The 21,857-nt window shown below is 33.4% G+C and overlaps 1 protein-coding gene and 1 long non-coding RNA gene across 3 annotated transcripts; one reads left to right on the top strand and one right to left on the bottom strand.

The window, feature by feature from the left end:
• Positions 1-1,489: 1,489 nt before the first annotated feature.
• On the bottom strand, positions 1,490-20,663 carry LOC123664150 (putative mediator of RNA polymerase II transcription subunit 29). Of its 2 annotated transcripts, XM_045598752.1 has the most exons (6): positions 20,503-20,663; positions 7,643-7,701; positions 6,716-6,782; positions 4,370-6,462; positions 4,153-4,194; positions 2,907-3,077 (listed from the first exon to the last, which is right to left on the bottom strand). In XM_045598752.1, exons 2-5 carry the CDS (start codon positions 7,654-7,656, stop codon positions 4,176-4,178), a joined length of 2,193 nt encoding a protein of 730 aa, XP_045454708.1. In that variant the 5' UTR covers positions 7,657-7,701; positions 20,503-20,663; the 3' UTR covers positions 2,907-3,077; positions 4,153-4,175. The 2 variants fall into 2 exon arrangements, with proteins under 2 accessions (XP_045454707.1, XP_045454708.1); XM_045598751.1 differs by lacking the exon at positions 4,153-4,194 and having other exon boundaries at positions 1,490-3,077.
• On the top strand, positions 18,938-21,359 carry LOC123664151. Its single transcript, XR_006744784.1, has 2 exons — positions 18,938-19,176; positions 20,851-21,359. It is a non-coding gene; the product is annotated as an uncharacterized LOC123664151 (long non-coding RNA).
• The last annotated feature ends 498 nt before the right edge of the window (positions 21,360-21,857 follow it).

The following is a 21,857-nucleotide window of genomic DNA, read 5'->3' as shown; positions in this document are numbered from 1 at the left end:
TCACACCACGTCATCAAAAGATTGGTGGCGAAGTGCGAGCACACGTTTTTTTTCTCTCTTTCTCTCATAGCCAGTTACGTATCGTATATCTAAGACACAGTGCAGGCCTATTGTGCAGGCCTGTCGCTAAAGAAGTTTTACTTCAATCGTGTGGTCTAAAATACACTCGATTTTTATTTACTTTTTCTAAGTTTTTAGGTCCTTAAAATAGGTATTGTCAATTTAATAATAACAATAATAATAACCTTTATTCCTTCGAACATTAGTACATCACATAAATACATAATACATAAATTATAGTTAGTCTCTAAAAGAACAATATATCACTGGTCCCCACACTAGGAATAAATTCTAGGAATAAATTTCAACTGAGGTAGGGCACAGCAGGAATTTCCTGCTCAAAATATGGAGCAGCCCGACTGGGGTAGTATCTCGACCTTACAGAAGATCACAGCAAAATAATACTGTTTTCAAGCAGTATTGTGTTCCTGTTGGTGAGTAAGGTGACCAGAGCTCCTGGGGGGGGATTGGGTATTGGGTCGGCAACGCGCTTGTGATGCTTCTGGTGTTGCAGGTGTCTATAAGCTACGGTAATCGCTTACCATCAGGTGAGCCGTACGCTTGTTTGCCGACCTAGTGACATAAAAAAAAAAAAAAAATTTACACCAGTTTTAAAAAATTGATTTAAAAAAAAACAGTTTATCGAATTATTAAAGAAAATTAGATTTAGAACTTAGAAAATAATGTTTGTAGATATGATATTTTTTCGATATTAACAACTTAAGTACCTTAGGATGTAGTTCTTTATATCTTTTCTAAATATGAAAATAGTCGAAAATAGTTGCTTGAATTTTTTGTAAAATAATTTCAAGAGAATCATATATTAACACACATGAAATATAAATCTGAAAAAGGGTAAATAAAAAATAGTGTGGTCCCTAAATTACTGCTGTACCTAATAATGATTTAGTTCGATACCTTAATTTTTAAAACAGAAAATATTTTTTATTATTATTTAAATAATAATTTAAAATACAATATTACAGTTTTAACTTTAATGTTTTAACACTGTGTCGTTTTGAAAAAACACAAAAAAGATATTATTAAATTATAGTTACGTGAATTCTAGGACCATAACACAAAAAAAAACGTTAATTAGTTAGTTTACTCTTAATACACATGAGATGATTGGAATTTAACTAAACTCCAACTGAGCGTTATTTCCTTGGCGCTGAATGTATATGGAAAACATTTTAAAAATGTATTTGTTTTAAATGTTACTGCTAGATAATTTTGTTCCGTTTTTATTTTAAAGGCTTAACGAAAAGTTTAAGTAACGAAATCATATTAAAGAAAAATAAGATAGTTATAATATTATCATTCTCAACAAAATTAACAAATTTATTACTTTAGCGAGACATAGTCATATTTAAACCAATAAGAACTATATTATTTAACTGATAAAAAAAAAGTTAAATAAAACAACTTGTAACATTTATTGGCATTTATTTAAAAAAAAACTCTTCCGTACGTATTATCTATAATATTAAAATAAAATAGTATACATATTGCTAGACTTAAATAATGCAATAACATAGTAAATTCATATAAAATAGAAATATACTTATATAAAGATCACACTGACTAGATTGCCACACCCCTGTCTGTTTGAATTTCACTTACGATCATGATAATTCTGATTAAACAAATCAGTATTTTTCATTCCAAACCTAAATAAAAATCAATAAATTTTACTATTATAACTCTCTATAATAATATAAATAAATATCAATAAATATGTCGTAACGGTTATTGTATAAATTTTAGACATATAAAAATAATAATAATTTATTAATGTCTCTATTTATGTCGTGCATGTTATAAATAGTAGAAATTATTTTTAGGTGATTATGAATAAAGTAATAATAATAATTTTGTATAATCAGTATTACCATGGCACTAAGCAAGTAATTTATTACTTTGGTTAATAACAAACGAATTAATAACAAACCAGCATTTTGGGAACTCTTTATAATATTGGAAATAATTTTGTTACTGAAATATCGGTCGAAACCTTGTTAATTTATTAGTAGGAACGTAGGAAAGGTATGTAGGAAAAATAAAGTTTATGTTTATACATACACATATAATAAACAAACTGGGAAGACTCGGTGATGAATTGTACCAGAGATTATAGAAATAAATGATTTTATTTTTATTTTTCTATATAATAAACAAATAAGAAAATATGATATATTAATATTAATAATTAAATGTTATTAATTATATATTAAAAAAAAATAATAGATATAGGGATTATAGGGTATTGTTTATTAGAGCACTAGTTTAAATACATCAGAGTGTATTACCATTATTTTTGTTAATAAATAAAATAATGTGTTCACTATGTAATGGTAACTTGTAATCATAAATTAAATACTTATTGTAAATAATCCTTAAAATATAACATCTTATAATTAATTAAAATCCTAATTATTCTTTGGTATATTAGCCGTATTTTATGAGCATTAGTTTTTATTTTTTAATCACATAAGCAGAACTTAGTATTCGATTTAGATCTTAATTACTTAAAATTATAGTATATTATGTGTATAATTAAATAAATAATATTATCAATATCTACTTGTTTACGTAGCTCGTTATTTCCCGCGCGTCAAGTTTAATAACATTTGTTTTTAGATCTTTACAAAAAAAAATCTTTTATCCTACCGTGCTTACGAAAAAACTTCTTAAATTTCTTTTGTCAAAATAAAGTAATTGGTAAAGTAAGAATGTAAAGTTAATTATTTCGAATAAGCGTTAAATAATTGCTAACTTTTATATCAAAATATTATTTTAAAGTATGTCATATTTTTCAACCACGAACTATCTAAGAAAACATTAAATTAGAATTTTTTTATTATTTAATTAAATCTAACTATTACAAATCCGAATAACTGTGACGATTTTCCAAGTCAAGCTCAATGCTATCGCCCGTTCCCGTTATGACCTGCAGAACCTTGAAAGCTTTGGACTGCTGCGGTGAACCATTTTGTGTAAATTTGTGGTAGTACACGCTGAAAATTGAGTAAAAAATGTTTTAGAAACATAGAAATATATACGTTGAAATAAATACATTGACATCCACATCACTCAGTAAACTACTTTGTTATTTTATAGTTAATATATGACAGTATAATAAATTAACTTATTGCTTAAAAGGCGCTAGTAGCTATTTTTAACCTTTTATTTTTCCAAAAAAGGAGGAGGTTCTCAATTCGACTGTATTTTTCTTTTTTTTTCTTATGTATGTGACATCAGAACTTTTGACCGGGTGGACCGATTTCGACAAAAAAATTTTTAATCGAAAGTTGGTGTGTGTCATGTGGTCACATTTAAATTTTATCGAGATCTGATTTTGGAGATTGATGATTGTTAGAGTAATCTTTGATAATGCGTATTTACTTGACTGTTTTTCCATCTACCTACGTTATTTTACTTGTCGATATAATTGAAGCCGGTTTTTTTTTTCGTTTGCCTGCAAACACAATTATGTTTTTAAGATTTAATTCAAAATTAAAGTCAAAAACAGCTTTATTCAAATAGGCACCATAAGCACTTTCGAGTCGTCATTTTACAAATCAAAACTTAAAAATAAATGATTATTTTTGTAAAAGTAAAGCTTCCAGCGATTCGAATTATATAAACTTGTGCAGAAACTATATTGACAGTAGTTACTTGACTGTTATTTTAACTTAATGTCTACGCCTTTATCGCAATTTACTAAAATTATGTAACATTATATTACAATTAATTTAATTAAAGAAAAAAGGAAAAATAAGTCAAACAAATCAACACTAATGTAACGTCAATATGCTTTTATTTTACATTATTTTTACACAAATAAACTCGAAAAATGGCTGTATTATTGTGTGAAAAAGCCAATTAAAAAAAAAATGCACTAAGTTACAGTAAAAAAATTGTACTAGTCATCGCAATCGATATTTCGCAGCTAATTACAGAGAGCGCTAATTTGTTAAATGAATAAAGTAAATAGAATTAGAGCGCGTTCGTAAAGCGTGAGGATGCTAATACTGCTAATTATAGCGCAAGTGCCTGATTCATGAAGCAGTGCAATAAAAATGTGTTTACTTTGGACAGTGCAAACAGCTCCCTTAATACCGCCCACTGAAGCTGAAAATTACAACATTTAAGTTTCTTAAGAATATATTTTTAATTATATTAAAAATTTTAACACAGATATAAGAAAATTGTATTATGTATTTAATTAATTAAACATATAGTTACAGAAATATAATATGTTCTCGTCTATATAAAAAATAACAAATGAAGAAAGTTTATATTTTACCTTTTGTTTGCCCCACCGTTGTTCCCGCCTTCAATTTGAATTGGAATTATTCGCGTTTTTGGTTGACTGTCCTGACTATTCTGGAAATTTCTGTTCAACGTCGGCAAGTCTGGCTGCTTTTGACTTGATTCGTCCATCCTTACGAGTTGCGGAGATAGTACTCTCATAATACGTTGTGTCGGTTGAGACATAGGCTGTTGTTGTTGTGTGTTGTTATAGTTCTGAGATTCAGGGTTTTGTTTCATATCAATAACGATTCTTAATTGAGGCTGATTACCCCCCTGTCTACTCTGATTTCTTGATTCTGTATTTGAGACTTCCATCTGTATAGGGATAATTCTGCCTGAAGGTGCGCTTTGTGTATTTTCTCTTGGTAAACTTTTCCTATTTTCGGAAGGCCTAGTCGACCAATTGGGTTGTACGGGTTGTTGATATTTAGGAGGACTAATAACTTCACGTACATTTTGTTGCATTTCACTACTTTTTCTTACCCATTCTGGCTCCTGATTTGTATCTCTGGGTGGCGTAGCTAACTCCCTTGAAGCACTTTTTCTTCCTTCTAATGGCCTTTGGCACCAAACTGGAGGTGGTGTTTTTGTTTTTTCTTTTTGTGTTTTTACCCATGGTGGTATTGATTTGGGACTGTCAGGACAGTAATAGACAGGTTCTTGGTTTACATATACTGCTTCTTTCTGAGTGTTATTATACTCTGGTTGTGAAATTTGTTTTCTTGGTGTCACTGGTATAGATATTGAAGATTGATAACGCCTTTCTGGAGAAGAGGGAGTAACCGATTTGCCTGTATGATCTTGTGACCTCCAGGGAGCTGTATCTTGTATTCTGTTATTACTTGTTTCTTGCACTACCCAAGGAGGAACATATTGTTGCTGGTTATTATAATCTTGATTTTGACTTTGATTGTTATTATTTTCAGTTGTTTTCCATGGTGGATTATATACTGGTTGTTGATTAGTATTCTGATTGTTATCAACAACACCTTGAGTTTCCTTTGGGTACCTATTAAGAGTATTAGTTCGCCAAGGAGCAGTGTTTGTTGATTCATTAATTTGACTCGGTTGAGTTTCTTTTATATTGTTAGAAATTGTATTATTGTAATTGCTCTTATTATTTGCAAAATTATCCTGATTTCTCTGCCCAGCTCTCGGCAGAGTATGAAACACAGAATTATTAGGCGCATTTTGGTTGTAGCTTGGATTGTTTTGCTTAACAGAAGAGAAAGGTCCTCGGTTTAAGTGTGGAGATTGTGGGCTATTGGTTGTACCTCCCGGTGAATCTCGTCTTTCTGGTTGCCTCCAATGAATATTTGCACTAGGTGAATACGGCGAGCCAGAGTTTTGCGGTGATTGGATCAATGGTGACTGATTTCCGTAGGGCTGAGGACTCTTATTAAATTGAGAATCTTGGCGTACTAAAGTTTCTCTAGTTGGCGAAATGTTATTTGGGTTCGATGGACTAGATTTCTGATGGGCGTATTGTGCCTCTGGTCTATGTAGCGGACTATCGGGTGCTTGATTCTGATTTCCACATGAATAGTTTGGTCGCTGAACATTATTTGGTGTCGAATAGTTTTGATAAGAATTATTTGAAGGTAATTTTACTGTCAAAGGACTAGGAACTTTATCAACAAATTTAGGGACAGGACCTATGCGTTGTATTTCTGCCTGTTCTGCCTCCCAATGATAAGGACTATTAGTTTTTCTTAGCATCCCAATAGGATTTTCGGGTATGACAATTTCCGGTCGCTCTCCTAGTGCTACTGGCTTAGGAGATTTGGTTTTTGGTGCTTCAATGACAAGAGGTGGTGGTGGTGGAGGAGCTGGTATTTTGGAAGGTGGGGGAGGAGGAGGTGGTGGCGCTGGTCCTCCTTGAGGATGATACACACTATTAGGATGTTGTTGTGCATAAGCCTGTTCCTGTTCTTCCTGTGAACGTTGTCGTGCCAACCTCCTTGCCATACTCGGTGTCTTAATTTGTGATAGATCTAATCCACCAGGAGTATACGTGAAGGGTTTCTTATCTTTAGTCATCATTGCATTTTGTATACAAGCTGGAGGCTCGATACCACCCATTGGCTGGAATTTAAATAGAAAAATAATAAATTATTATCTCTATCGGTAGACAGAGCCAACAATATCGCACCAATATTTTTTAGAAACTACTAAACGTCTCGAAATGATAGACATACTCGTGTTTTCTTAATTAATATATTTGTATAATGGAGAAAGTGCAAATGTTATTATTTACGAATCATAAAATTAACTTTTATTTGCAACTTTTCAAAAATCCTAATAAATGTCATTAAAAATTATAACAATTAACACTTACATTGACTTGAGTCTTGCCGTAATTAGGGATGCGGCCAATATGTCCAGTGACAGGCGTAGGGCCGTATCTGGAAAACAGCCAAATATCACGTTATTTTTACACGTGTGACAACACAAACGGACACAAATACTGACGGCTATTGTTGACCATTCCGCTTTAGATGATCAAAGCTCGACGAGAAAAAAATCGATGGAAAACGAAAATGAAAACCTGTCAGTTTTTATGTCAGTTTACAAAGTAAAAGACAACATTTCATTACGAAAAATGTATGGTTTTTTTTATCACAGAAATCACAAAAAAAAAGAATACTAATTTTTTTTTTAAAGGGCGAAAATTATAAATCTTATATTGTATAAGAAGTTAAAAATTGTTGTCAATTTATATTTTGTATTTTTAAAACAATTGAAAAATGTGAAAATGAATGTCTCTTCTTTATAAAGTTATGTTCTGAAATTAAAACACTACAAACAAATTGTTTGATTTGGAGCTTATGTCAGAATGGAGATCATTTTAATAATTTGTGTATGAAACACCAAATTGTATCTTAGTCCTTAAAACAAATATTAATATCTAACATTTTAACAATATGTGGTCTATCAAATTATTTTAAATATGGATACAAATAAGTATGTACACATTCCGAAAACCGTATACGTGCAAAGAACCCATCCTAAAACCAAATCTATTTATTTATTTTATTTGACACTACATTTAATATGATAATATAAATTAAAATAGTATAAGCCTTGTCGCTTTATAAGGATCTCTTAAATACAACTATAGAATAGAGAATTTGAATGTGGAAAAATGAGAAGTGTTGTATTATAAATATATAAAGATCTATTACATATTTGTTTAAAGAAAATACCTTAGTACTTTAAAAAGTTTAAAGTTCAGAAATATTATATGTTAATATTAATATCTTACCCGTTAGCAGCCATGATGTTATCGCGATGCTATAGATGCAGCTTCAATGCCACCTCCAACTGGAAGTGAGATCATCTCTATTAGTGGAGGAACAGATGTTAAGAACGCTTTGCCACCTGCTCAAGGTTAACATGAAAATGCAAGAGCAATTTTGTATATCCATATTTTCTCGGAAAATAAATAGCACGAAATAGCTGTTTTTTCTACTCAAATTTTAAGAAATAATAAGTATTTGGGTTTATGTATCTATACTAGTAAATGGAGAGCAGTATTAATGTTCAGTTATACTAAGAGAACTACTGAAACGATCGCAATAATAAGTATACCATAAGATGCAGCGTGTTTCTGAGCAGGTTTTATAGTGTTGTGTATGTTGGTAATTACTTATTATGTAAAAAAATATGGATGGACAGAGATCGCTGGTACCTACATGCATGTGGAATATTAAGCTTTTATGATTATGTTCGACTTATTTCTTTGTACTTTTTTACTATAATAATGCCTAATTATTTATTTGCGTAATACGTAATAATAAATGGGAAATAGGTAAAAATGAAAAAGAAATATTAGTTTTTTTTGGAACGAAGTTCCTTACGGCAGGCTTGACATTTGGCTGGATGAGCGAACTGAAAAAAATGTGATACTAAAACCGTAAGAAAAATATATAACGGAAGTGGCGTAATATCAGTCACACGACTGTATAATATGACGTTTGTAAAACTAAAATATTACTAGTAAACTTTTTTAAAATTATTTATGTAATTTTATACTGTCGACAAAAATAAATAAAGCCATATGTTTTTTTTATTTCACTTAATAGTTTGAATTATTATTATTTCTTTTATTCAATATATTTTCTTATGATTACATTTTTAAATATATTTATAAAAAAGACAAATAAAAATATTTAAAAATATAAAAATAGTAGTCCTCCGATGGCAGGTTGGGGCCCAGGCCACCGGTAGTTAAGGTTCCAGGCTGAGGAACCTCCTCACAATGCGGGCCGTTTCAAGCAACACTGCCTTTTGAATCCGACCCTTGATCCAACAGTCAAGTGAGAGTTTCTTAAGGTGTTGGTCGAAACTCTTCGCTAATAGACCATTAACCGATACAACAATAGGAACAATTATTGTTGAGTCTACATTCCACATGCCGGTAATCTCGTGGGCAAGGTCTAAATATTTACTTAATTTTTCTTTTTCGGCCTTTACGAGATTATCGTCATGTGGAACTGTAATGTCAACAATAATTGCTCGGCGCGCTGATCGGTCTACTAGCACTATATCAGGTTTATTGGCTGCAATAAACCTGTCAGTGACAATAGATCGATCCCAGTAGAGCAATGCACGACCATTCTCAAGAAATGGCGTTGGGCTATACCTATAATAAGGCAACTCATTTTCAACAAGGCCGTAACGAATAGCAAGTTGTTGGTGTATAATCCTGGCTACTTGGTTATGTCTGTGCAAGTACTCACCGTTAGCAAGATGACTACAACCAGAAACAATATGTCTAATGGATTCTCCAGGCTTATGGCAAGCTCGGCATATGTCTGGAGTTCCGTCTTTCATGATATGTTTCCGGTAGTTATTCGTCTTAATAACTTCGTCCATAATTGCACAGACAAAACCTTCGGTTTCTCCGAAGAGGTTCCCGTGTTGTAACCAGGATATAGAGCTGGGCTGGTCTACATCTGGGTCTGTCAGAACTTTGTAGAACCGGCCATGTAATTCCTTGCTCTTCCATACGGCCACGCGGTCAACGGTACGCATTACTATAGGCTTACGCCATTTCTCTTTGCCTAAGGACAGCGGAGTAAAGCCCCTATCAACTGCAACAACGTCCATGTGCATATCGCTCTTCATATTTAAAAAGTACTCTCTGAGATTATACACCTCACGATTGTGGAGATTTTTAGCGTTTAAAAAGCCACGACCCCCACATTTTCGTGGGATGTATAATCTCATCACAGACGATCGAGGATGGTGTATTCGGTACGTTGTTAACAGTTTACGGACTTGGCGATCAAGGGTATCTAATTCCGTTTGAGTCCATCTCAAAATGCCAAAGGTATAGACGATTAAGGGCATAACCCAACTGTTAAAGGCACGCACCTTGTTACCGCCCGAAAGAAAGCTATTGAGAACTTTCTTCAGCCGGCCAAAGAATCGTTCCTTTACCAGTTGTTTCATGGCTCCGTCATCAATGCCCAGTGCCTCTGACATTCCGAGATATTTATAGGTTTCACCTTCGTTGAGAGATCTAAAAGACAAAGAGTTGTTAAGTTTTAAATTTTGTGATGATACAGTTCTACCTCTTTCTACATGGATGACAGCGCATTTATCCACACCAAACTCCATTCTTATACAAGTGCTAAAGGTTTCTGTTATTTTTAACAACTTGTATAAGTCTGGTAGTTTGGATGCGAAAAGCTTCAAATCATCCATATAAAGTAGGTGAGAGATTGCTTTGCTTCCTCTACGAAGGTGAAAGCCCAACCTTGAATCCTCTAATAAAGTGCTTAAAGGGTTCAAGGCTAGACAAAACCACAATGGACTCAAACTATCACCTTGAAAAATACCCCGCATAATCCTTATCGGTTCAGTCGATCCTGAAACATCAACCGCACCCGGATGACGCAAAAAAGTGTTCCACTGTCTCATACACGTACTCAGAAAGGAGCACAAAGCAGCATCAATTTTGTATAGCTCCATTACTTTCATAAGCCATGTATGAGGCACTGAATCATACGCTTTCTTGTAGTCAATCCAAGCGGCAGCCAGATTTTTCCGGTTTCGACGTACCTGTTGGCATATGGTCATGTCTATGAGGAGTAGTTCCTTGGTACCGCGACTACCAGACTTACATCCGTTCTGAGTCGTAGCCAAAATATTATTTGTAGTAATATGTTTTGTAATTTTTGTGACGAGAACAGATGTAAGTAGCTTATAGATGGTGGGTAAGCAAGTTATAGGGCGGTAGTTTTTAGGATCAGCGGTACATCCCGATTTGTATAACAGGAATGTGGTACCAGTCGTCATAAATTTTGGTAAAGTATTAGTTGAAATTGCATTTTGAAATTGTGATGCCAGGATGGGGTGCGAACTATGAAACCATTTAAGCCAAAAGTTATGCAATCCGTCCAGTCCAGGACATTTCCAATTCGACGTTGAACGGATTGCATAACTTATATCTTCTGAATTTATTTTAATTTGTTCCATTTGTGGAAGTGAGCTGCACCTCCTCCTGACAACATCCATCCAATCACTCTCAATGTGGTCAATGGGGTTCGACCAAATATTTCGCCAAAAATTATTTATCGATTCTCGGGTCGGTAAATTACCATTGACCACATTAGTAGTGCACTGTTCCCAATTCCTGTATACCTTTCGTTGGTCGCTTTGAAATATGCTATTTTGATGATATCGATCCCTGCGTTTTTTATACCTCTTAATGCGTTTTGCCCATGCACAGAAAATCTATGCGGTCCGAGACTGATGTTATGTACTCGTTGGATCTTATATTTGTACCCGCAAAAGCCTGGTGTACAAACCGCATGATTTTTGGACGCATGTTACCTGCCCTGAAACATGTTAATTTGGCTATTAGTGTTCTGGTTAAATTTATTCGTTTTTCAATTCTGGCCTGCCAAGCTGGAGCTGTATGGGATGGTAAAGTAATTTTATTTGATTTAAACTTCAAATTAGCTACATTACAAACAGCTGCAGCTCCACAGTACAGAAGTGAGTGAGTATCGGATAAATTTTGAGTGCTGTCTAAATATTGTTGTAAAATTTTATCCATAACACCTACTAAAGCCAAATTACGTCTGTGAATAGGCAAACGAGGAAGCTGTGGCCTAATATTTGGTGGCAAGGATCTATATTTCAAAATAGCATCCTCCAAAGCTCTCCTCATAGGCTCATTATCCTGTTCGTTTACCGACAAATCAACACTGTTAGGAGATATATGATTTATATTAAAATTTATTACCTCTCTTTGCTCTTTTTGTGATGTTTGTATATCACGAATGTGACTAACAGTATTAAGTTGTGGTAAATTTGTACGCAGCCGCTCAAGTACTGATTCATCCAGGAGGTGACAACGCTGAATGGCTCGTACTTGATCCGATAGTCGTTGTGCGGTTACGGTGACGGTTGGTTCAAGCGCCTGAAACAGAGACAGCATCGTTGAACGATACGCAGTGAGGTTAATTCCCCCACCTGTCGCCTCATAGTACGCTCGCATGACACTCTCATTCATTTTTTGAGTCCATCTCATGCGGCGCACAGCACCACCGGCAGCGGGATTTCTTGTGGGAGCGTATTGTCCCTGAACCTCCAAGCAAGCTGGTGGCGGGCGTATGACTCGTCGACGGTTAGATGGTCTCGTAGATGAGTCAGCATCGTCAGCATTATTATTATTATTATTATTATTTTGTTTGATTTATTATATTTTACAGTATTTGTTATTTTCTAAAATACTAAATTTCCTCTAATACTTTTATATACTTATTTAAAAACCAATCAACAAAATTTAAAAAAAATCAAGAACTAAAGTATATATATATATATATATAAAATTAAACATTTTTTTTTCAAATTGTGTTGCTTCTATACTATCCGAAGGAACTTCGTTCCTACCTGGTGTCCCATGACATCACATAATTTTTTCTTAATTATACTATATAATTTTAAAACTTACTCTAAAAACTATAAAAACTATTAGCAATCTACAAAACATTTAAATAAAAAACCATCGAAAATCATAGAAAATGCTAGTGAAATCTATAAATGCCAGAGATGGAATGCGATGGCAGAATTTGGCACTCTTACGATAATTATAGGTGATGGCTGGACGCCAATACGATTTTAGCTCAACTACGCCTTACGTACCACAACGGTCGCAATAAATTTCCTTTTTTCAAACGTTCGTTCACCATTCATTTGCAGTGTGGAGAAAAATTTATGATATAATACAGGAAATTCCAAAATAATGCTTAACCGACTATTAACTTATTTTATATTAATTATATAATTATTAAGTACTGGTAAAGCCTAAAATTATATTTGAACGCGATAATCTATAGATATTCTGTCCTTTTAACAAAAACTTGTTTTATCTGTAAGGAATCTGGTTATTAGATAAAACACAAACGATTTATAATCTTTAATTAAAAATAATTGTTTCTTTAACCAACTTCAAAAAAAGGGGGTTCTCAATTCGACCGTATTTTTTTTTATTGTATTTTACCTCCGAACATTTTACTGTGTGGTAGTGCTTGTAATGTGGTGTTATTTAAATTGTACTGTGATCTGACAATCAGTTCTTTTTGAACTATATCTAATTATACGTATTTACTTGACTATTTTTCGTCGACCTATTTTGTATTATATCTCATAACTTTTCATTGAGTAAACCGATTACGATGATTCTTATTTTAATCGTAAGGTAAGCATCACCTTACTAGTCTCGTTTAACCATATTTACTACTTTTTGAATCATCTTTGATAACGTGTATTTACTTGACTATTTTTTCGTAAAAATTTTGTTATTTATCGATGTAATTGAAGTCGGTTTTTTTTTTCGTTTTCGAGCAAATATAATTTTCATATATATAATTTGATTCATAATTTGATGTCATCGCACGTGAAATTAATAATTAAACTGTTTTTGGACACAAAAATATAAATATAATTGAAAGAATATAAAGTCGAACACGCCGTGTAACTTTACTGTATTATGTACAGATTAAGACATTGTATACTACTCGTATACATAAAGTACATATTTTGATCAAAGTATGCTTTGTAAGTACTAGTCTTTCAAAATTTGTCTTACGGCTCAGCTCTATTGTTAGAACGAGGACAACCGCTGAGGCCGCAGCTAACGACGGTAAAGATAAAATTAACATAATCTTACACACTAAAGCAAAAACTGTAATATTAAACACAAAAAAAAACTGTTTTTTTTTTTTTTTTTTTATACACAATACACACACGGTCGTCTGTTCCTAAAGTAAGCAACTTAATGCTTGTGTTATAGGTAACAGCCGACTGGTATATAGCTACATTTTTTTTTTCGATAAACATACTTATAAATAATACATATATAAATAAATCGAACCCACAACCCTCGGAGCAGAAAGCAGGGTCACTACAAACTGCGCCAACGGGCTAGTCATTCGTTTTTATTTATATCTAGATACGCATATTCATTTTTTAAATAAATGTACACGTAATTAACACACATCTATATATAAATACCTGAAGCAAAAACTTTGTAACCCTTTTTACGAAAATTGCGCAGACAGAGTATAGTCTTTGAAAACAGAACCTTCATAATGTTCAAACTTATAATTTAAAATAATTATGGTCGAATTTCAACCACAGGGCGACCACTAGTATATTAAATACTTATATACATTCGGACTCAATTAAATGTCACAAAAAAAATTACATATAAATAATAAAATAAAGATAAAATATTTTTTTATGTTCTTAAACAACAAAAAATTACTTGAAATACGCAGTATTAGGGATAATTTAAAATACTACTCGTCAGATCGTACTTATTTTAAATAAAAACCACACGATAACCACAGTTTTCGAATATATCAAGATCTATCAAAATCAGTTCACCTTGGAAAAATTTATGAGATACCACATATTACACAGTCGAATAAAAAAGGAGCAAGTACTCACCTCCTCCTTTTTTAATGTCGATTAAAAAATTGTTTTTTTTTTTTTTTGTTTTAATTATATTGTTATATTGCGTATGGAACATAATATTGTTGTAAGCAATATTTAAAGTTCAGTCATGACACTTCGCATAGTAAAAAAAAGGTATTTTTTTGCATAAATGTACGTCATAGTTACAATTAAGTACTACGTTTAGTACAAAAAAAAAATTATATCTTATTAGTTAGAATTCAATCATTCGATAGAGTGGGGTCTATGTCCTTGGATAACACTTAGTCTAAGCTTTGATTTGATTGAAGTATATTACGCATTCTACTCCTATAAATACATTTATTTTAATAGCACCAAAAATAATTATCATAAATATTAAATACACTTACGTTTAAATTAAAGAAGTTTAATACAATATAAGAGTACGCGTGTCCAAAAATAACTGCAAGCAATACTAATTTCTCACAATTTAAATATTAGTAGATTTTTGTAGTCAGCTTAAGTATTTACTGAAGTATTTCAAATACAAACAAACTAATTTTTTTAGATATTCATTAAGTAATATCAATAAGTCAAACATAAACAGTAATAATGATGTAAACACTGTTGAACGAACCTTTATATACTTAATTATATTTATAAAAATAAAGAACCTAATTATCAAATAATTGATAGATAATATAATTGTGTTTACTCGGTCTGAGAATCGGCCAACATCTATTTTTCATACCTCTAAGTTATGGGGGGGGGGGGGGGTTAATAACATACATGGCAAAACAACGTTTGCGGGGTCAGCTAGTAATAATATAAATACGCCATCCCGACACGAACAAGATAATAGTAAAAATATACTTATACGTGGTCGTGTAGTATGAAAATTATTACAATATGTTTGCCTTTTACAAGGTTTCATGATCCTTGAATATTTATGAATAAGCTTAACGCTTATCGTTACTGCTACACATTCAATAACCTTTCTTAATAAACAGACTACCTATGGTAATAAAATACTTTACTTCAACTTATCGCAGTCCACTGCTGGACATAGGCCTACAGAAGTTCACGCCGAAAACGGCATGATTTCATGTGTTTTGCCCGTAGTCACCGCGCTGGGCAGGCGGATTGGTGACCCCAGGCTGGCTTTGTCGCACCGAAGACGCTGCTGCCCATCTTCGGCCTGTGTGTATTTCAAAGCCAGCAGTTGGATGGTTATCCCGTCATCGGTCGGCTTTTTAAGTTCCAAGGTGGTAGTGGAACTGTGTTAACCCTTAGTCGCCTCTTACGACACCCATGGGAAGGAAGGGGTGCTTATAGTCTTCATTGCCGTAACCACACAGCATAATAAAATACTTCGCACAACATTAATAAAACAGTGTCGTCAAATAAGTTCTAACCCAAACCTAACCCTTATTCTATATGAAGAATAGATCTTTACCCAGTTATGGTACGATTCTCTTGTATATGACAAAATTTATTTGTACACCTGTGGAAAAACTAAGAAATTAAAAAAATTAAGAAATTTTCAAATCAGATTTTCAATAAAAAAATTTAATACAACTAGGTCGGCAAACACGCGTACGGATCACCTGATGATTAGCCGTTACCGTAGCTTATAGACGCCTGCAACACCAGAAGCATCGCAAACGTGTTGCCGACCCTACCCCTAAACCCCTCCAGGAGGGGTCCCCAACCAGGACTTCTGGTCACCTTACTCACCACAGGAACACAATTCTGCTTGAAAGCAGTATTTTTTTAATATTGACAGTTGCGTGTAAATTTAACACACTACATATTTCTTAAGTGTAAAAAAATTGAAATTTAAATTTTGAGTGCTACAATGAATGGTTTCCTCACCACACGTACAATTAACTCAAGTCACTCAAAGTCCAAGTACCTGAGATCCATACCACAAGACATAGATGTTAAATTTCATATCCGACAAAACACACGTTGGCATGACTAATGTCTTACCTGCGCCAAGAGTGCGACCTTTTCGTTAACAAATTGATATCGCTCTCGGCACAAATATGCTTTAAAGCAAACTATTTATTGTGAACATATTTTAGCAAGAATTGTTAGCAAAAAAGCAAAAAAGGAGAAAAATAATGAAAATACTTAATCTTTACATATAGTTTTTAAACTTGAGCTTTTTTTAAATATATTTAGTGTTATGTCTTAGCTCCTTAAAAAATTATAAGAGAAATATAGTAAAAAGTTTTGTTATATTACCAAGTTTATTGCAGTCGCGTGAAGAATTAGTTATATTATGTCGCATTGCGTCGCCTCGTTTATTGTCGTTTTTCGTCGCTCACGTAGCGACGGGTCACGTAGAACAACAGGTAAAATATAAATACTGTACAAAGTGAATCTTAGTTGGAAGAGATAAAAAATTATTATATTATAAAAGCAAATCTCGCTACATATTACTTACATACATGTCGCTATAAGCTAGCTACAAGCTAGAACAGATTCAAAGTACCTGAATGTATTATTTGTATTTATTATTTTTAAATATTTACAAAGCTACTCATTGTAAATAGAGTTCACTAATCATAATAAGAGGACTCCTTGCATAGATTTATTATACTTTTCATTTCTATCCTATTTATACAAATAAATAAAATTGAAGTGTCTGTTTGTAATATTAAAATAACCACTTCTTACTAAATGCATGTGGATGTTTACATAGTACATATACCAAAATAACATTTTTTACGATTTTAGTCCGTCTGTCTGTCTGTTTATTCCGGCTAATCTCTGGAACGGCTGGACCTATTTTGATGGGATTTCACTGGCAGGTAGCTGATGTAGTAAGGAGTAACTTAAGCTACTTTTAATTTAGAAATTTATTTATTTTATAACTACGTATTGAACAATAAATTTGTTGTTGTTAAATTCCACGCCGACGAAGTCGCGGGCACGGCTAGTAAACAATAAAAATGAAGGAATACGTAAAATAAAATGATACCACTCGAGGTATCGGCCCCGTTAAACGTTACTAATTATATTGGTTAGTTAACGTTTACTTACTGTACCTATCTCAGGAATCTCGAGCGATATCGTTACCGCGATGTTTTAACATTTCTTAGTAACATTTCTTATTAGTTAGTAAGCGGGCTTTCTAATAAAACGAAAATTTTAAAAGTTAGGTCACGATATTAGCGCTTTAAATACTAATGTAGTAAATTCGTCAGCTTTTTAAAACAGGGCACTTTTTTACAATAAAAGCTTTTTTCTTTTAATTATTTAAGCTGTTTTTTTTTTGAATAATTAGAATAAGATTTTAAAAAAGTTCTGAATTTTAATAAGTCTTTAAATTTTCATAATCACTATGAACACCTTTTATTATTATTTTGAAACTGCCAATTTTCCAGTCACGGGTGGTATTTTTAATATAATAATATAAGTATCTATTTCTTTTAAGTCGTTCTGACAAATATTTGGCCGTTATTCTGGCAATGAACCTTGTGATATCAATTTACACACAACTACATACCGCCTTATCAACCCTATCGATAATTTGGAGCTCACAGACTTCGACACCGCGTTGGCGCAACGGTTACAACCATGGATTGTACCTGTTGCGCTGGCGGTTGCGGGTTCGATACCCGCACATGACAAACATTTGTATTAGCCATACAGGTGTTTGCCGTGGTCAGGGTGTTTGTGCAGTCCTTGTGGGTCTCCCTACCGTGCCTCGGAGAGCACGTTAAGCCGTCGGTCCCGGTTGTTATCATGTACACCTGATAGCGATCGTCACTCAAAGACAGGGAATATATCCGCCAACCCGCATTGGAGCAGCGTGGTGGATTAAGCTCTGATCCTTCTCCTACATGGGGAAAGAGGCCTATGCCCAGTAGTGGGATATTACAGGCTGAAGCGAGACTTCGAGGGCCGTCTAGCAAAAAGGGGCCTTACTGTCTACTTTCGAAATATCTTCATTTATACTTTGCAATAGTTAAATATTAAAAAAAAATAACTATGAAAAACTATACAAAACTAGGAATCGTAAAGGACTCTCTACACACCTCTCGCCTATTATTTATTTACTACAAATATAATGTATCTTTTACTTGTATATTAGAAAAAAGCGACAATAACCCATAATTAACCACTTAAAATTGCCACCATAGCCAGATAAAACCTAGAAATAATTGAAAAGTACTATAAGCTGCGGTTCGGAAAATAAATTTAACTTTCGTGTAAACAATGTGTATACTACACACGTATGGATCATTTCATTTATTTTACTTTAGCTCAAGTTCGTGTGTTTGTACATGCGCTAAATCCGAACTTTCAGTCAGCGTAAATTGCCTAATTTACCAATAAGTTTATAAAAAAAAGTATTTTATTGCCATACAAATTAAACCAAAGGTCCTTTGACAAGGAATCCTATTTTCTAAAAACTCTAAACCTTTGAATTAAATCTAGAAAATTACTTAAGATATTGTGCAGCTATAGACAAGAAATTGATGTACACAGATAAACAGAGATCATTTTTATCTACTTTCCTTTCATCCAAATGTAACTCTGTTTATGCACTTGCTAAATCTGTGCTTTGAGTCAGTGACGAGGTTGCGTATCACAATCATTACTCACGACTTACGTATGAGACTTGCGCTTGCGCACGTGTAACGGAGACGCAACCCCATTATCCACATCATAATAATGCACCCATTAAATTGATGAAAGTTATTCAATATATTTATATACGAGCAAGGTCGAATGCATTTCAGTATTTCAAAACGTTACGTAGCTCCACTTTCGTATATTCTTGGTAATTTATTTTTAGTTCTACGCAAGTAGAATAAGGACTTGGTTGGAAGGACTTAAAATTAATCAGTAAGTACCTACTTACATATTTACCCCGTTTTGCAATCAAATAATTCGATTAGTTAAACAAATTTAAAAAGGTAATGAATACAGTCGTTGTAGTGTAAACAATATGCTTCTATTTATATAAAAGAAGCTCATAAAACACTTAATAGGCCTCCAAAATAAACTAAATCAAACATAATAAAATAGTTCTTTTAATATAATATAAATTGACGATAGTACCTACAAAATAATTGACTCTCTTTGTGTTAGTGGTACCTAATAACAAAGTTTGAGTCCTAAGCTACTTTTTAGTTTTCGGTAATATTTGTTGTGTGTTGTTTGTGCTGTGTGGCTACGGCACTAAAGAATTTAGCCACCCCCTCTCTTCCTGTGGGTGTCGTAAGAGGCGACTAAGGGATAACAAGGTTCCACAACCACCTTGGAACTTAAGAAGCCGACCGATGGCGGGATAACCATCCAACTGCTGGCTTTGAAATACACAGGCCGAAGACGGGCAGCAGCGTCTTCGGTGCGACAAAGCCAGTACTGCGGTCACCAACCCGCCTGCCCAGCGTGGTGACTATGGGCAAAACACATAAGTTCACGTTATTTTTGGCGTAAACTTGTGGAGGCCTATGTCCAGCAGTGGACTGTATAGGTTGTAATGATTGATAATGATTGAATATTTGTAGTCTGTAACAGCAAATTCAATTTGACGATACGAGGTTTAGGACCTAAGTATATCACCAGTTGTGGATAACGCTATTCGACGGATGACAAATTTGACTGAAAAGTTTTTGATTAATATATCTATGTGATATTTCAATTCGCTCCGTATTAATTGAGGAGAAACAGGTCCTCCTGACCTTTTCTACCTCCCACTGTCAAAGTCTATTTGTATCGTCATCCAAAATCAAAAAGCGATATCTACAATTAGTGAAACGCCCCTAAACTCTTATTATAACAGCTGTCTAACTCAAAAGTCCAACATAACTAGTAAACTAGTCTTTTGAAACTATTGTTGTTTAGACGAAATCTTCTTTTGTTGGTCTTTTATTTATTTATTATTATATTGAATTCGGTTTTAAACAGGCGCGCTAGTCCCATTGTAACTTTTACAATTAATTAATAAAGATACAAGAAATATTTTAATGATTGCTAGTCAATAAAAATCAAAAATCAAACAGCATCTGATAAAGGATGTGATAGAATATTTTGTACCAAGCAAACAAACATGCTTTTAAGCTTAAGTAACTTAATAATTACTGATAAATGATTATGAATATGTATTTCGACACATTCCATCAACTAGTGATATAACTTCTACTGTACCCAGCTATTGCAACTCACCTTTCGTAAATAGGTTCAAACAATCCAAACAGATGCACTGCACACAAAAGGTTTGAATGGGTAACGTTCGTAAACACGGTCGCGTGGACGTCGTTCGTTCGGATGCGCTGCCGGGCGCCCGGGCAGTCGGCGATTGCGGGCAGCGAACAGGCGCTGAGGGAGAAGGAATGAGCTTTTATCGATATCGATGATTTCGAAATTTTTATATATATTATATAGTACGTAATACCTGCTAAAATGCTTTCCCCCGTTTCTGAATATAATATATATTTACAAGATAACCCGTCAAACTTCATACCGCCCGTATTTGTTTTTTGTGAATACATACTTTATTTTTATTTTTTTAAGGTCGGAACTCAATCCCTCCGGCTGCTCTACTGTGAGTTGGTGCATATAATTTTTAATGTGAGTACCGATCGCTATTAGGAGACCCACAAGGACAGTCTCCCAGACTGAAAATAATAATGATTATTACTATTATTAATTCCGAGTGGGTTCAAGCCTGTAACTCCTGCAATCGCTGGTCTGTGGACACCAACACGGAATGTGCATCACAACACAAGAGCGGTCATCTGCATGTTAAATAAAGTATTACAGAGTAAATTAAGAGATTCGTTCGTATTATTGAAATTACTTGAAAATTGCTTACATATACCTAAGGGAAGACTGTTTTCGCACGATTATTCTATGAAGCCTAGTCGAAAGCGAGCCAACACTCGACACACCTGAAACAAGTATTTGTACATGTACAAATATCCATCTCAAGCGAGAATCGAACACACGCGCCCCTACACCAAAACTATCTGTTCCTATTTTAAAGAAAATAAAGTAGGTCTTCTTAAAATGAGATCCCTATATCAAGTCTATCGATATAAGGCGCAGCACTAGATTAGCAAATAGTTTTATTTCGGACGCAGCCTCACGATTTGTCTGTCTCACTACTCATTACGAGCCAGGGTTTTTTAAATTCACAACCTTCAATTTGATATAAAAAAGCAAAATAACCTCGCGCCGCTTGCAAACTTTATTTATAGTAAAACTCTACCATTAGTTTTTTTAGGCATTCAAAATAAATTTTTATGATCTATATACCTATATCGATAAGTAATTTTTAGACATTAATGTTTCGAACTTTAAACCATTAACAACGTATAATATATATAAATATAAGATACAAAATACGTATAATACATACAAAAATGTGTTAAATAGAAAAACACAAAGCAGATTACAGTTTTACAACTTCTTGTAATTAACCTTCGTTCTTTGATAAATACAAATTGGACGATAATGTTTTTTTAAGAATTAAGAAGCTTAATTTATATCAAAAAATTAATTTCAATTTTCTATTGATT

The sequence above is a fragment of the Melitaea cinxia genome, chromosome 21 (genome assembly GCF_905220565.1).
Source record: "Melitaea cinxia chromosome 21, ilMelCinx1.1, whole genome shotgun sequence".
NCBI lineage: Eukaryota > Metazoa > Arthropoda > Insecta > Lepidoptera > Nymphalidae > Melitaea > Melitaea cinxia.
The sequence above is the reverse complement of the archived record's forward strand: the minus strand, read 5'-3'. Positions and strand labels throughout refer to the sequence as shown.